A 15,211-nucleotide genomic window follows, 5' to 3' on the forward strand; every position below is an offset into this window, starting at 1 on the left:
TGGATGAATTTTTCTGGATCCTGAAAATCCCTCATGAAAATTCCAATATCCCTGTATGCCTTACCAGCTAACGGTAGACTCTGGCCACTCTGGCCAACAGCCTGGAGAACAAGTTAGAGCAGGAAGGATGGATGGTATGTGGGAATCAGAAAGAGGATTTGAAACTGAAAGGGGAAGGCAAATGTGGCTGATGACTTCACCATTTGTCCTGGGGCTAGCTTAAGATCAGCCTAGAACAGCAGACTGGCTGTTTCTGAGCCCAGTGTTAGTTACACTTTTTTCCTCCCTCCACTCAAAAAGCTTCTGTCTAGTGACTGAGGTGAACACAAAGCATATTTGAAGTAGGTTATATATTCTTTCTTTTGGGGGGCGGGGCAAGTCAATGAGGGTTGAGTGACTTGCCCAGGGTCACACAGCTAAGTAAGTGTCAAGTGTCTGAGGCTGGATTTGAACTCAGGTTCTCCTGAATCCAGGGCTGGTGCTTTATCCACTACGCCACCTAGCTGCCCCCAGATTATATATTCTTGAGGATCTTATGTCTCTTCCAACAGAGAAGTAAGCTCCATATGGGCAGAGGCTACCAACTCGTTTGTCTTTATATCCCCTTCATTGCTGAGTCTAGAGCATCATAGGAGTTTCAATAAAAATGTTTATTGAATGAAGACTGTTAATCATGATATAATCATAGTCACTTAACCCTCATTGCCCTGCAAAAACAAAAACAAAAATAAAAAAACATAGGTTCAGGGGCAGCTAGGTGGCGCAGTGGATAAAGCACTGGCCCTGGATTCAGGAGGACCTGAGTTCAAATGTGACCTCAGACACTTGACACTTACTAGCTGTGTGAACCTGGGCAAGTCACTTAACCCTCATTGTCCCAGAAAAAAAAAAAAAACCACCATAGGTTCAGTCCCTCTCATGTTCCTTGTGGATGACATTTCCTTGATTTGATCATAAGCTATTTGAGTTAAGAGGCTTTGACTTAGTTAACCTATTTACCTCTCCTAGGACTCATAGAGTGCCTAGCATATAGTATAGATTTAATAAATATTTATTCAATTGCAGAGGAAGAAAGAATCCTGAATAAAGAAACTAAGGGGAGGTAAAGAAAGACCTAATGTACTTTTTCATTTGGGGATAAGTCTGACTCTGTTCCCTCTCCATTCTTCCCCCAAAGAAGTATCGTGTTAAGCATGCTTCAAATAGGAACAGTATCTCAGACATAGTCTCTCCGTTTTTAAGTACATTTATAGAAAGAGGCCAGGTGATGACAACAATCAGCTCTTGCCTCTTGAGCTAGTGCCTTTTATTTGCTAAAGGATGGCTTTGTGGAGGGTTTTCTGCATAGGGTAGACACAATTGTAGAATGCATATTAGAGCAGAATTCCAAACACTTTGCCCAGAGACTGTCTAGCATGATATAATCACAGTCACTTAACCCTCATTGCCCTGCAAAAACAAAAACAAAAAAACCCATAGGTTTAGGGGCAGCTAGGTGTTGCAGTGGATAAAGCACTGGCCCTGGATTCGGGAGGACCTGAGTTCAAATCTGGCCTCAGACACTTGACACATTAGCTTCGTGACCCTGGGCAAGTCACTTAACCCTCATTGCCCTGCCCCCCCCCAAAAAAAAACAAATATGGGGGACAGGGCAAGGTAGGATGAAGAAGGAAAATAGTTTACAGTGAGAAGCCCAGTTTGGCTGGAATATAAAGTACAAGGAGGGGTGTCATGTGAAAGAAGATTACAAAGGAGGGCTAGAAGCCAGATTATTGGAGGCCTTGAATGCCAAGGTAAAACATTCTTATACACACACACACTTTTATTCAGTATGCAGTGGGGAGCCACTAAGGATTTATGAATAGTAGAGTTATACGATTAGAACAATAAATTAAGAAGATTAAAGGGCAAGAGTGGGATGATGAATTGGTAAGGGGCTGGAGGTAAGAGGACCAGTTAGGAGGCTGTCATCCAAATGAAAATGACCTGAATTAGAATGGTCCCAGTGAGAGCACTGAAGAGATGTGAGATCTGTTATTGACACAGAGATTATGGTACTCAGTAACTGATTTAGATGGGGAGAGGAATTGTTGGAAAAAGAAGAGTAAAGATGATTTTCAGGTTTCAAGCCCGGATGTCTAGGACAAAAGTGGCACAATCAACAGAAAGAATTTGATAGGGGAAGGGATAATTATAGGAGGAGGATTTATCATCTTCAGATTTGGACATGTGGAGTTTAAGGTGCTGGCAAGAACATCCAGGTGTGAGTGTCCAGCAGGTGGATAGAAATATGAAAGTAGAGCTGCAAGGGGAAGGAGGAACTGCAGAAATACGGTTAGAAGTGACCCAAATAATAGCTGACATTTATATAGTATATTAAATGTTATGGACCTGGGGAACCTCAAGTTTTCTGAGGGAACTCTGGGAACCTTTTCCTTGAGAAGCTAAATCAAAGGACAGACAGACACACCTAAAGAGATAAGCAGCACTTGATCAGGATTGAGCTAATTCCAGGACCATCACCCTTCATTCCAGTCTCCCCCATCCCTCAGGGAGATAATCCTGTTAGGTGTGGCTGCTGCCTGCGTGGCTCCTAGGGGACAGATAACTCCAGATGTCAGAACCACCTCCCCTCATTCCAGCTTCCCCCACCCCCAAAGGGAACTTTCCATAGTCAGATGATCATCCCATCAGTCCCTCCACCATCTGTCCTCTATAAAAGTCATGGCCTTTCTCCTGTATGAGGAGATAGCTATCTCAGAGAACCATGTCTCTGGAACTATCTCCCCATGAGAAAAGTTTGACTTCTCTCTTGGTTTCCTTCCTCAAGTGCCTAAATAAAAGATTATTTTATTCTAATTGGATTTGTGTGTGAGAGGGTATAATTCTTTAAAGAGGAATTCCTAAGGATCCCTACCAAAATTTTCCCCATAACATTAGGGTTTTCAGAGAATTTTCTATGTATTATCTTTTTTTTTTTTTTGTGAGGGGGGCAATGAGGGTTAAGTGACTTGCCCAGGGTCACACAGCTAGTAAGTGTCAAATGTCTGAGGCTGGATTTGAACTCAGGTCTTCCTGAATCCAATGACAGTGCTTTAGCTACTGTGCCAACTAGCTGCTCCCTTCTATATATTATCTTATTTGATCTTCCCAAAGATCACCTGTGTTTTACAAATAAGGAAATAGAGGCTCATTAGAAGTTGAGTGGGGCAGCTAGGTGTCACAGTACACAGAGCACCAGGCCTGGAGTTAAGAAGACCTTAGTTCAAGTCTGGCCTCAGACACTGACTAGCTCTGTGACCCTGGGCAATTCATATAACCCTGTTTGCCCTAGTTTCTTCATGTATAAAATGAGCTGGAGAAGGAAATGGCAAACCACTCCAGTATCTCTGCCAAGAAAACCCTAGATGGGGTTATAGTCAGCCATGACTGAAAGGTCTCAACAACAACATTGTAGGTCACATATAAGACTTGGCCTGAGTCTTAAACAATGGTACAGAGCAAAGAGAACCCATAGGACTGGGTATCTATCTAATAACTAGAACCTAATAACTAGCACATCATCGACAAGTTCTCAAATAACTATACCTTAATGTTTCTCTTGTTCTTTCAGGATCTAGATTCTTGTGAATGCCCTTTTGATTTTCTCCTCTACCTATGGTCTCCTGGTCTAGCAGAGGAAGGTATTCAGATTTCAGTGGCCTCACTGAAGTGTTCTGTTGTGTGTCTCTTATTTTCACTTCTTGTTTCCTTCTGATTCCTGATTTGGCCATGTCTTCAAAAGTTTCAGCATCCCAGGTACCATGACCCTCTTGGGTAGTCACTTTCGTTTCAGTGCCACATGACCGGGAGGTCTTCTGAAAAGCACGGAGCTGTTGTAGCAGGTAACTTTTACCCGTCTGGTTTCTGGTAAGAGACAGAATCCAAGAAAAACAAGAACAAATCAGAGCAAAGCATTCTGACAATTTACTTCGTGGTTTAAAGGCTGAGCAGTATATGTGAGAAGAAAAAAAATATTTGATTGCTCAATTTTAACAACCTATTCATGTAAGGAAGAAAGTAAGTCATTCAGGAGGCCTCCCAGCAACCACTCAAATACAACACTAGGGACCCAGAACACTAATAATCATCACGTCATCAATAACACCGAACAGCCTATATGTGCTGTCTTACTTGAAGGGGGATTAGTTTACACGATCAGGGCCAACCCTGTTAGGCTGGGCTAATACCCAGATTCCACCTTTAGAGCTATTCATTCATCCCTTTAACTTAAGGCTATTGCAATAGGAAAATGCAATTTTCCACCAAAAGTGATAATATCTTCAGATGTTATCAATCATTTACATCTCAGAGTGATGAATGATCTGAAAGAAATTTTTTGATAGGAAACTGGGGAGAGAGAATGAATACATTTTGTCTTGATGTCAAAGTGGGCTGGGAAATGAAGAATGTAGTACCAGCAATAGGAGACAGGAAGATTCTGGGGAAACTGGGGACAAAATTCTTCTAGTGCATAACTTTAAAGACATGTTTCATAACTCTGTTTATATTGGATCCTAGCTTATAGGAATTGATGATGAAAATCGGAACACAACTGTTACTCTCAAGAACTTTACTCTATGAATCCACAGATAGAACAAACACAAATGAAACTCTTTGAGAATATCAGAGCTGTTGGTAAATCTACAAATTTAAGCAACTAGTAGTGTGCCTACTCATTTGCTGGAACTTCTTGATATGCCAAAAATGTTATTATTATGTATTTGTATTTGCATAATGTATGTAAATAATGTTATTTGAGGGGTGGGACAAGCTACAATTTGGGCCTATGTAGTTGTGCCACATTTGGGGTATGTCAGGATATGCTCCCAGCACATGCTGTGTCCTTCCTCCCTCCGACCCAGGGCAATGAGGGTTAAGTGACTTGCCCAGGGTCACACCGCTAGTAAGTGTCAGTGTCTGAGGCTGGATTTGAACTCAGGTTCTCCTGAATTCAGGGCCGGTGCTTTATCCACTGCTCCACCTAGCTGCCCCCTCACATGCTGTTTTTACAGTGTTATCGTGTACATTCTATTTCCTTACAATTGTTCCAAAGGTGTCTGATTATGTACCGTCCTGCCTTTCCCATTAGATTGTGAGGCCCTCAGAAGCAGGAGTCATTTCTTCTAATTGTTTTATACTTCCAAAGTACCTTATTCAGAACTGGTGATGTAGGCAGTGCTCAAGAAAACGCTTGTTCATTCATTTATTCAGTCAATTAATGAGTGAACAAGGGTAGAAATGACTGAAACAATTAGGTAAAATTCAACAGCATAATAGTCTAGAATCAAGAATAGCTATTGGTAAAGATGTAAAACATCATATATACTTGAAATGAATCTATTTAAGTTGGGGAGTTGAATTTTAACAGGCCATTTTTATGTCAGATATAACAAAACTGTTATGGAGATGGTTGTCAACAAGGAATCATTGCCAAAAACACCACAGGGAAAAAAACAAAACAAAACCTTCCACATTAGTTTTCAGCTATTATTAGAAGTTTCCATAAATGTCTGAACTTATTTGGGAATTTTATGTTACTGTCTGGAAGTGTACATTAGGTACTCCAGAAAGCCTTTCCTTCTTTTGAGGTTTGTTAGAATGGGAGCCTCCAAAGGAAAAAAAAGAGAAGAACACAATATGGACACCGAAGGGCCTAGAATATGAAGCAGGCATTCTTTTGAATGCTAGAAAAATAATCTTTTCTTTGAAACACACAAAGTATTTACGCATTAGAAGATAATGATAAAATTCAAATATCCTTAGTAAAAAACCTGCCAAAAAGATGTAAAAGCAGGAAAGAGACATCTTGATTTTTAATTGCTAGATCGATATTGATGTTGAAAAAAAAATCACTAAGAGAGAAGAAAAATAAAGCCCCAAGATGTCATTCTTGAAACTTTTCAGATCATGTTTCTGGAGCTGAATGAAAACCCTTTCCTTTTTCTACCTTGGTCCTTGTGAAATTCTCTCTCTGGGTTTTTTCTCATCTCTCACATCTGGAGTCTCCTCCTCACTTTCATCAGAGCTATCACTGGAGCTAGAAAGAAATGAAATATTAATTAATTCTATCATCTTACAGCATGCTTAAAAACGCTATAACTTTTTTTTTTTTTTTGCAGGGCAATGAAGGTTAAGTGACTTGCCCAGGGTTGCACAGCTAGTAAGTGTCAAGTATTCGAGACCGGATTTGAACTCAGGTCCTTCTGAATCTGGGGCCGGTGCTTTATCCACTAGAACTTCTTACTGAATGGGTTAACACTTTCAGCGTTCTGCAAGGGTATTCAACTAAGTGTTATTGGTGAGGTGGGAAGGTGAGAAAGTGGGGCAGCACAAATATTAAAAACCTTTAAGTGGCCAGACATTAAATAATTCATTAAATAATTGAAAACACACACACAGAGTCATTTGGATGATCCAAAAAGTGAACTGAATTGGAAATACCTCTTGGGGTACAGAGTTCAGCAATTTGAGCTTCCAGGCAAATGTATGTGTATGAACGTATGTGTGTGCAATCCTGGATGGAATTAACTTTTATTTCAACTTGAAGTGATTTTCAGTCTATCCATGAAATGAAATTGCTTATTTCAGCCCCTATGTCGCATTTTTGCAAACTGGGTTTCTTGGTTGGATATGTGATTTTTAAAAAATGAAATCTGCTCAATTTAAAGGGTTTAGAATCTACCTTTTTTGACATAGATTTTGCTTTTGTACTTGTACCAGATCCTATGCCCTCCCCTTCTTCTTTCCCTCTTTAGCTAGCTCTGACAGCAATCAAAATGGTTCTACATGCTGCCTTTTTTTTTTTTTTTTTGGTGAGGCAATTGGGGTTAAGTGACTTGCCCAGAGTCACACAGCTAGTTAAGTGTCAAGCATCTAAGGCCGGATTTGAACTCAGGTCATCCTGAATTCAAGGCCAGTGCTTTATCCACTGTGCCACCTAGCTGCCCCAACATGCTGCCTTTTCAGAAAAAAAATAGGGGAGTTCAGTTATACCCTCTTTTACAAAATTCGTTTTTAGACAATTTGCCAGGTTTGATTTTGATTTCTGAGGAGAGGAAATTTGCTTTCCTAAAATTTTTTCAAAGAAGAAATGAGAAATCATATAGATGTGATTGTTGAGACTTAGGAGACATAAAAATATGAGAAACATTAGTTTAAAAGTATAAAAATGCAGGACATATAAAATAGAAATCATCAGAATAAGTGTGGAAGGAAGGAACATCAGTTATAGAAATGGGACCAAAATTAGCTTCTTCAGATATAGTTGTAACTGGAAATGAGAAGGGATGAGCCCATTCTTGGTAAAGATCAAACCTATCCCAAAGATTTACATAATCTATACTTCAAAATTGTTATTTGACAATAATACCACTTTTGTATTTTGATAGTTTAAATTTTGATTTATGATGATAGACATTTTAGAGCTGCAAGGTTTTCATCACCTCTCTAATAGGTGAGGAGACAGACCCAGGAAGGGAAAGGTAGAGGCCCATTATTCATACCTGCCTGGGCATGGAATACAATCCTTCCCTTTCCACTACAATTATACCACACTGGCTCTTACTTGTTCCTTTTGCTTTTAAAAATTTTTTACCTTTTATATTTGTCCCAATTTCATAACCCTACTTCCCATCTTCTTCTTTCATTCAAAGAGTTCTTGATTTAAGGTCAAAATACCTGAGTTTCAATCTGACCTGTTACTTTTATATCTTTGTACTTGCGTCCCCCATACATACCGGACCCTTAATTAAGGCTTTCTGATTGAGTGATTAAAAAAAAACCAAGTGACCTTGGTCAAGTCATAACTTTTTTGGGTCTTAGTTTATCTGTTAAAAGGGGGGGGGGAGAAAAAGAGAGAGAGAGAGAGATGAGACAGAGAAAGGAAGAGACAGAGAGAGAGAGAGGGGTGGAAAGAGAGAAGAGAGAAGAGACAGAAGCAGAAACAGACACAGTGAGAGTTGGACTACAGGATCTTTAAAGTTCCTTCCAGCTCTAAGTCTTGTAATCCTAAAATATGATTTGTTAAAAGTTGTAGTTTTTTTTTTTTTTAGTGAGGCAATTGGGGTTAAGTGACTTGCCCAAGGTCACACAGCTAGTAAGGGTTAAGTGTCTGAGGCCAGATTTGAACTCAGGTACTCCTGACTCCAGGGCCGGTGCTCTATCCACTGTGCCACCTAGCTGCCCCAAAAGTTGTAGTTTACGAAATTAAACCAAGCATTTTGGGTAGTCAGTGTCTCCAGCCTGTGTTTTGTGTTTATAAAGAACAGTGAACCCAATGACTTGGATTCACACAAAGCCTTTTTCGGTGAAGAGCTCAATGCCTCTTTATATGTATTATCCCATTTGTCCTGGAGGACAATTACCCCCATTTTATACATGAAGAAATAGATTGAAGTTGTTGTTGAGTCATGTCCAACTCTTCATTACTTCATTTGCGGTTTTCTTTCTTTCTTTTTTTTTTTAGTAAGGCAATTGGGGTTAAGTGACTTGCCCAGGGTCACACAGCTAGTAAGTGTTAAGTGTCTGAGGCCAGATTTGAACTCAGGTACTCCTGACTCCAGGGCCGGTGCTCTATCCACTGTGCCACCTAGCTGCCCCATTTGGGGCTTTCTTGGGAAAGATACTGCAGTGGTTTACCATTTCCTTCTCCAGCCCGTTTAACAGATAAAGAAATTGAGTCAAATAGAGTTATATAGCGTCACACAGCTAGTGTCTAAGGCCAGATTTGAACTCAGGAAGATGAGTCTTCTTGACTCCAGGCCAGCACTTTATCCACTACACCACTTAGCTGCCTAGAATAAAGTACCTCCATCCAAATTTATGCACTGTGTTTGAATGGGACTAATAATGATAAGGATCCCTGGTCTTTTGTCTAATCATGTGACCTCTTCTCAGCCAACTCTTTGGGTTTTCTGTCTCCTAGATCAAATTTGTAGTGGGTCTTTAAAAATGTTGATTGACTTTACTTGACTGGGACTAGATCTCCAAACTCAGGGTTTTCAGTCCTGTGTCCCCATACCATTGTAACTAACTCTAGACTCTCTACTTAATATTTTGAAGTTCTGCCAGTTTCCAGAAGCAGCCTCCTTTCCCCACCTCCCCACCCCCTTTTGGGAAATACTCATCCCATGAGGAATAAATCTCTTCAAACTGAGACCAAGTAAAAGCAGAACCTGTATTTTTTGTGCTGCCATTACCTGAGCTCATCCTCTTGATTCTGGAATCTGTGTTCTGACCTAGGTGGAAGCACTGATTTCTTTGGCTCAGCTTGCCTGAGGTCGATGAAAACTGTGGGAGGCTCCATGGTCCTCTGCAGCTTTATGCCTTTAGTCACATCTTGACTCTGCCCTGGTGTTAGGCAGGACATACACCTACAATTTCTGGGAAGACAAAGCAATGTTTCCTTAAACATTTCCCTTGGATTATTCATGGCAAAATTCTCATCATCCTGGGATCAAAATGGATAAGGAAAGTTAGAATAAACTCAGAAAGTTGTATACAAGAGTGGGAACTCTAGTCAAGAAATTTCTGGGAAAACTGAAAGCAGTTTGGCAGAAACTGGGCAAAGACCTATATCTCACAACATACACCAAAATAAAGTCAAAATGGGTACATGATTTAGACATAAAGGGTGATATTATGAGCAAATTAGGTGAACATGGAACAATTTACCAGTGAGATCTATGGATTATTTTATCCATATGGATTAATTTATGATTAAACAAGAGGTAGAAAGGATCATGGGAAGGAAAATGGATAATTTTTATTATATATGAAATTAAAAAGGTTTTGCACAAACAAAATCAATGCAGCTAAAATTAGAAGGGAAGCAGGAAACAGAGGGGGGAATATACAGCAAATTTCTCTAATAAAGAGAATTTCTCAAATATATAGGGAACTGAGCCAAATTTATAAAAATAAGGGCTACTCCCCAACTGATAAACCATCAAAGGATTAAAAACAGGCAGTTTTCAAAAGAAGAAATCAAAGCTATCAATAATCACATGAAAAAGTATCTAAAGCCCCACTGATTTTGTGGTTGCAAAGAACTGGAAATTGAAAGGATGCCCATCAACTGGAGAATGGTTGAATAAGCTATGACATATAATTTTCCTTTTTTTTTTGTGAGGCAATTGGGGTTAAGTGACTTGCCCAGGGTCACATAGCTAGTAATTGTTAAGTGTCTGAGGCCAGATTTGAACTCAGGTCCTCCTGAATCCAGGGCCAGAGCTCTATCCACTGCGCCACCTAGCTGCCTTGTGGCATATAATTTTGATGAAGTACTATTGTGCTATAAAAAATGACAAGCAGGATGGGTTCAGAAAAACCTGGGCAGACTTATATGAACTGATACAAAGTGAAGTGAGGAGAAGCAAGAGGACATTATAAATAGTAATATTTACAATAGTAATATTTTAATGACAATCAAATATGAAAGACTTAGACTGATCAATACAATGATCCATGACAATTCCAAAGGGTTCATGATGAAAAATGCTATCCACCTCCAGAGAACTGATGAATTCTAATTACAGATTTTTTTCACTTTATTTTCTTGCAACGTGGCTAATATGGAAATATATTTCGCACAACTTCACGTGTATAATTGATATAGAATATTGCTTATCTTCTCAATGGGTTGGGAAGGGATTGGAAAGAGAGAGAAAGACAATATGGAATTCAAAATTTTAAAAAATGAATGCTGGGGCAGCTAGGTGGCACAGTGGATAGAGCACCAGCCCTGGAGTCAGGAGGACCTGAGTTCAAATCCGGCCTCAGACACTTAACACTTACTAGCTGTGTGACCCTGGGCAAGTCACTTAATCCCAATTGCCTCACCAAAAAAAAAAAGAATGCTAAAAACAAACAAATTAATAAATAAATAAAGTGAAAAGCTCACAGGATCCAAGAAAGGCCTTTTCAGGATGAAGAGAGCTGAGAAGGTTTGGAGGTCATGGGGAAGAAGCCAGTGGTTAGAAGATGAGAAAGAAAAAGGAGATGACTAATGAGTCAAGCTTCAAAAGGAGATGAAAGGATGGGAGAATGGACATAAGTGTTAGACAAGGAGAAAGAGAAGGGACATATCATCTGAGACTGGAATCAGAGAGGAGAGGGTAGGTAAAAACATGGAGGAGTTCTGAGATGGGAGGGTAGAGATGTCTCTTGTTTGTTTCATTTCTCCAAGGTACTCTTGGAATCCTTGTGGCTGGGTCATTCTTTTCTCTGAGGCTCTCTCTGGACTTGTTGTGGACTTACTCTCTTCTTATATGTTTACACCTTGGGCTTCTATCAATCCACTGTGTTTGGCATTTTCTTCTGTTTACTTATTTCTAGCATCATTTTCTGGATTGGGGCTTTGTGCTTAAGTCAAGTTTTGCCCTCTCTCACTCCTGGATGTTGTGGTCAGGTCCTGCTTAGATTTGGATGAAGTTGCAAGGACTAGGCCCTGCCCTCTGCAGGAACTCCTGGGTTTGGTCTCAGGTTCCTGGTGTTTTGACTTGGTTTTGGCTTAAGTCCCTTCTCTGTCTCCTTTTCCTTGAAAGGACCCAAACCTGAAGTTGACTTCAGGTCCTTTGCTGGGACCCTGATGGCTGTGGATTATTCTGGTAGCAGGCTTCCTGCAAGATCATAGATGAGAAGGCAGCTCCCAGGAGCTGCTCTGGCCCTTTCTTCTGCTGTGGTTTAGGAGTGGGAGGGCTGCCTGGGCACTGGTCTGGTCCATTAGGTTTACAAAGCACCTTAGACAAATTATCTCATTTGGTCCTTGAAACAACCCTGTGAGGTGGGTTCTATTATCCCATTTTATGGATGATGAAACTGAGGCCTAGACAGGTTAAGTGACTTCCCTAGTATCACACAGCTAGTCACTGTGTGAATCAGCATTCACATCAAGGCCTTCCTGACTCAAAACCACAGTATTTTATACCCACTATGCATATAACTCAGAGGTCATCTAATTCAACCTCTACTTGAGCAACAAGGCCCCAGTAGCCATCCAGCCTCCCTCCGTCAGAACAACTCCATGAAAGGGGGGAACTCATGGTTTTATGAAGCAGCATATTTCACTTTTGGATGGTTTTGAAGAAGGAGAAACATGGATTGGTGTGAAGTCCTTTTGGGCAAAAGTCATGGCTGGTATATAGGCAGAGAAGATGAGTGGGAGTCGAGGATGGCCAACAGGTGAATTTGACATATGCATAGGGAACTAATGACAAATGAAGCTGGGGAAGTTAGAAGGAGTTAATCAAGATTCTTTATCCTAGGTTTAAGTGTAGCCATTTCAGGAGAAAACTAGAGGCTTGTTCTACTTGTAAAGATTTTCCAGAGAAAGAAACTGTGACAAGGGAGGAGATAGATGGATTGAGCTCTTTTCTTCAACATCTCCTCCTAGCTATGGAAAAGAATTCTAACCATACAGTGTCCATGTTTGGCTGTTCAAATTGCAGCAGTCATCATTCTGTCTACCCACACCAACTGACAGGGATGTGAATTTTGACTACCAGCAGATCCCTCTTCTTTTCAATGCCATTTTTCTGCTCTAGTTCCATACTGGTTTGTGAAATTTGTCTTTGAATGATATGCTTGGATAGTCCTGTCTAGCAGATCGCAATATCCTCCTAATGGGAAGAAGGTAACTCTCCTAAATAGCAAGTGATATAAAGATTCAATTGAATTCAAACCAAATCAATGAACATTTATTAAACTACACTGACTTAATGGGTTAGGCTTTGGCCTCCCCAGAGTAAGAGCTGTGGGTTTGAGTCCTACCCAGGAATTGGACTACAAGTTGAATTAATGTTCTATTTTGAGAGGCAGTATGGACTTGGAGCACTGGACTTCAGAGTGAGTCTGACCTCTGTCAGAGGACCTCTGACAGCCTGACCTAACACCCCTCTGAGTTGAGCCTCAGTTTACCCAGGGGATTAGACTTAGTTTGACTTTAGGGTACAGAATTAAGAAGACAAAGATAGACTTCTAGCCAAAAAGGACCTCAGAAGTCATCTAGTCCAATTGAGTGGGAGTAGCAGAGCGGCACATCTAGGTTTGGAGAAATGAAATACTTTTTTTTTTTTCAGGGCAATGAGGGTTGAGTGACTTGCCCAGGGTCACACAGCGAGTAAGTGTCAAGTGTCTGAGGTCGGATTAGAACTCAGGTCCTCCTGAACCCAAGGCTGGTTCTTTATCTACTGTGTTACCTAGCTGCCCCAATGAAATATTTTCTAAAGCAATTAAAGACTTTCAAAAGAGGAATGGGCTGCCTTGGGCAGTAGTAGGCTCCTCCTCACCGGAAGTCTGAGAGGTTGAACAATGGCTTATTGGGGATGAGATTCCTGCTTAGGTATGGATTGGACTGGACGCCCTTTCAGCTTTGAGAGTTTGTGATTCTGCGAAATTATTGTGATCACTCCAAACCAGGTTGCCATGATCAGATCAGAGGACCTGAGAAAGAATGTCATAGGATCAGAGACGTGGAGCTAGAGGGGAGCTCAGAGGCCACCCAGTCCAACCTCCTTGTTCTCTGTACCAACATTTCCTGTAGTTCCCTTCTAACAATCTCTAATTTGAATACGTGGATGCAGTCACCAATGATTAAGAATTCAATGGTTTGGGGCAGCTAGATGGTACAGTGGATAGAGCACCGGCCCTGGAGTCAGGAGTACCTGAGTTCAAATCCGGCCTCAGACACTTAACACTTACTAGCTGTGTGACCCTGTGCAAGTTACTTAACCCCAATTGCCTCACTAAAAAAAAAAAAAAAGAATTCAATGGTTTGTGGCATTTCCATTGCCAATGTTAACGCTGTTTTGTGTCAATTTAATTAAACTAACATTTACCGAGCTCCTCCAGGCTGGCAGTGTGGGGCAATGTGTGGTAAAACTAATCAGATATCAGAATTGACTCAACCAAATTCTAAGAAGGCTTACCTGCTTCTGACCTCATCCTGCGTAGGGTGGCAAAGCTCATCAGAAGGCTTCTTGTGGGGTGAGGATAGACCTTTAGACTGTTTGGCACACATGGCGACTAGCTGCTCCATGAGCCTGTCCTGGGAGTTGGATGCAAGGCTTTCTGCAGATTGGTAAACAAGAACAAAAATATTTAGTGATTTGCCAGCTCTCCCCTGCTTCATTTCTTTTTTTTTTTTTAAATGAGGCAATTGGGGTTAAGTGACTTGCCCAGGGTCACACAGCTAGTAAGTGTCAAGGGTCTGAGGCCAGATTTGAATTTAGGTACTCCTGAATCCAGGGCCAGTGCTTTATCCACTGCGCCACCTAGCTGCCCCCTCAAGCATTTTTTAAAAAATATAAACCACTATAAGGTATTTTCTGTGTAGTAACAGAAACCACTAATGGCAGCTGGGTGGCTCAGTAGACAGAGTCCTGTACCTAGAGTCAAGAAGACCTGAGTTAAAATCTGAACTGAGACACAAGTTATGTGACTTTGGACAAGACACTTAACTTCTCTTTGCCTCAGTCTCCTCATCTGTAAAATAAGGATAAAAACAGCGTCTACCTCCCAGGTAATTATTATTGGGAGAGTAAAATGAGATGTTTGTAAAGTGCTTTGCAAACCTTAAAGCACTAAATAAATGCTAGCTATTATTATCATCATTTTTTTTCCTTTTGAATGCTTCCAATCTTTCTGGTTTGTTTTTTTTTAGTTTTCAACATTCATCTCTACAAGACTTCTAGTTTCAATTTTTTCTCCCTCCCTCTGCCTCTTCTTCCCTCCCCAAGACAGCAAGCAATCTGATATAGGTCATATATGTATAATTACACTAAACACACTTCTGCATTAGTCATGCCATGAAAGAAGAATCAGAGCAAAAGGGAAAAACCTCAAAAAAGAAAAACAAAAAAAGTAGAAATAGTATGGTTCAATCCACATCCAGTTTCCACAATTCCCCCTTTCTGGATTTGGAGAGCATTTTCCATCATGAGTCCCTTAGAACTATCTTGGACCATTGTACTGCTGAGAAGAGTCAAGTCTATCACAGTTGATCAACACAAAATGTTGTATTATCATAATTTCTTAACCTTATATTCTCTCCTCCAAGACTAACTACCTCTATATACTTTTTGAAAACTGGAGAGGATGAATAGGTGTCATGGGGATGATTAAGTAAGCATTTTTATTTTATTTACAAGCTTCTCAAGAGCAAAAATGATTA

At 40.5% G+C, this 15,211-nt stretch overlaps 1 protein-coding gene across 4 annotated transcripts in view; it reads right to left on the reverse strand.

Annotated features, from left to right (window-relative positions):
• DNAAF8 (dynein axonemal assembly factor 8) overlaps positions 1-15,211 on the reverse strand; it is a 36,659-nt gene that overhangs the window by 4,176 nt on the left and 17,272 nt on the right. For all 4 annotated transcript variants that reach the window (XM_043987929.1, XM_043987934.1, XM_043987914.1 and 1 more), the window contains 4 exons: positions 13,968-14,109; positions 9,240-9,422; positions 5,990-6,079; positions 3,589-3,906 (listed from right to left, as the gene is read on the reverse strand). In XM_043987929.1, the coding sequence (XP_043843864.1) occupies positions 3,589-3,906; positions 5,990-6,079; positions 9,240-9,422; positions 13,968-14,109 (733 nt within the window). The remainder of the gene's footprint in view (positions 1-3,588; positions 3,907-5,989; positions 6,080-9,239; positions 9,423-13,967; positions 14,110-15,211) is intronic.

Source organism: Dromiciops gliroides, chromosome 1, assembly GCF_019393635.1.
Source record: "Dromiciops gliroides isolate mDroGli1 chromosome 1, mDroGli1.pri, whole genome shotgun sequence".
NCBI classification, from domain to species: domain Eukaryota; kingdom Metazoa; phylum Chordata; class Mammalia; order Microbiotheria; family Microbiotheriidae; genus Dromiciops; species Dromiciops gliroides.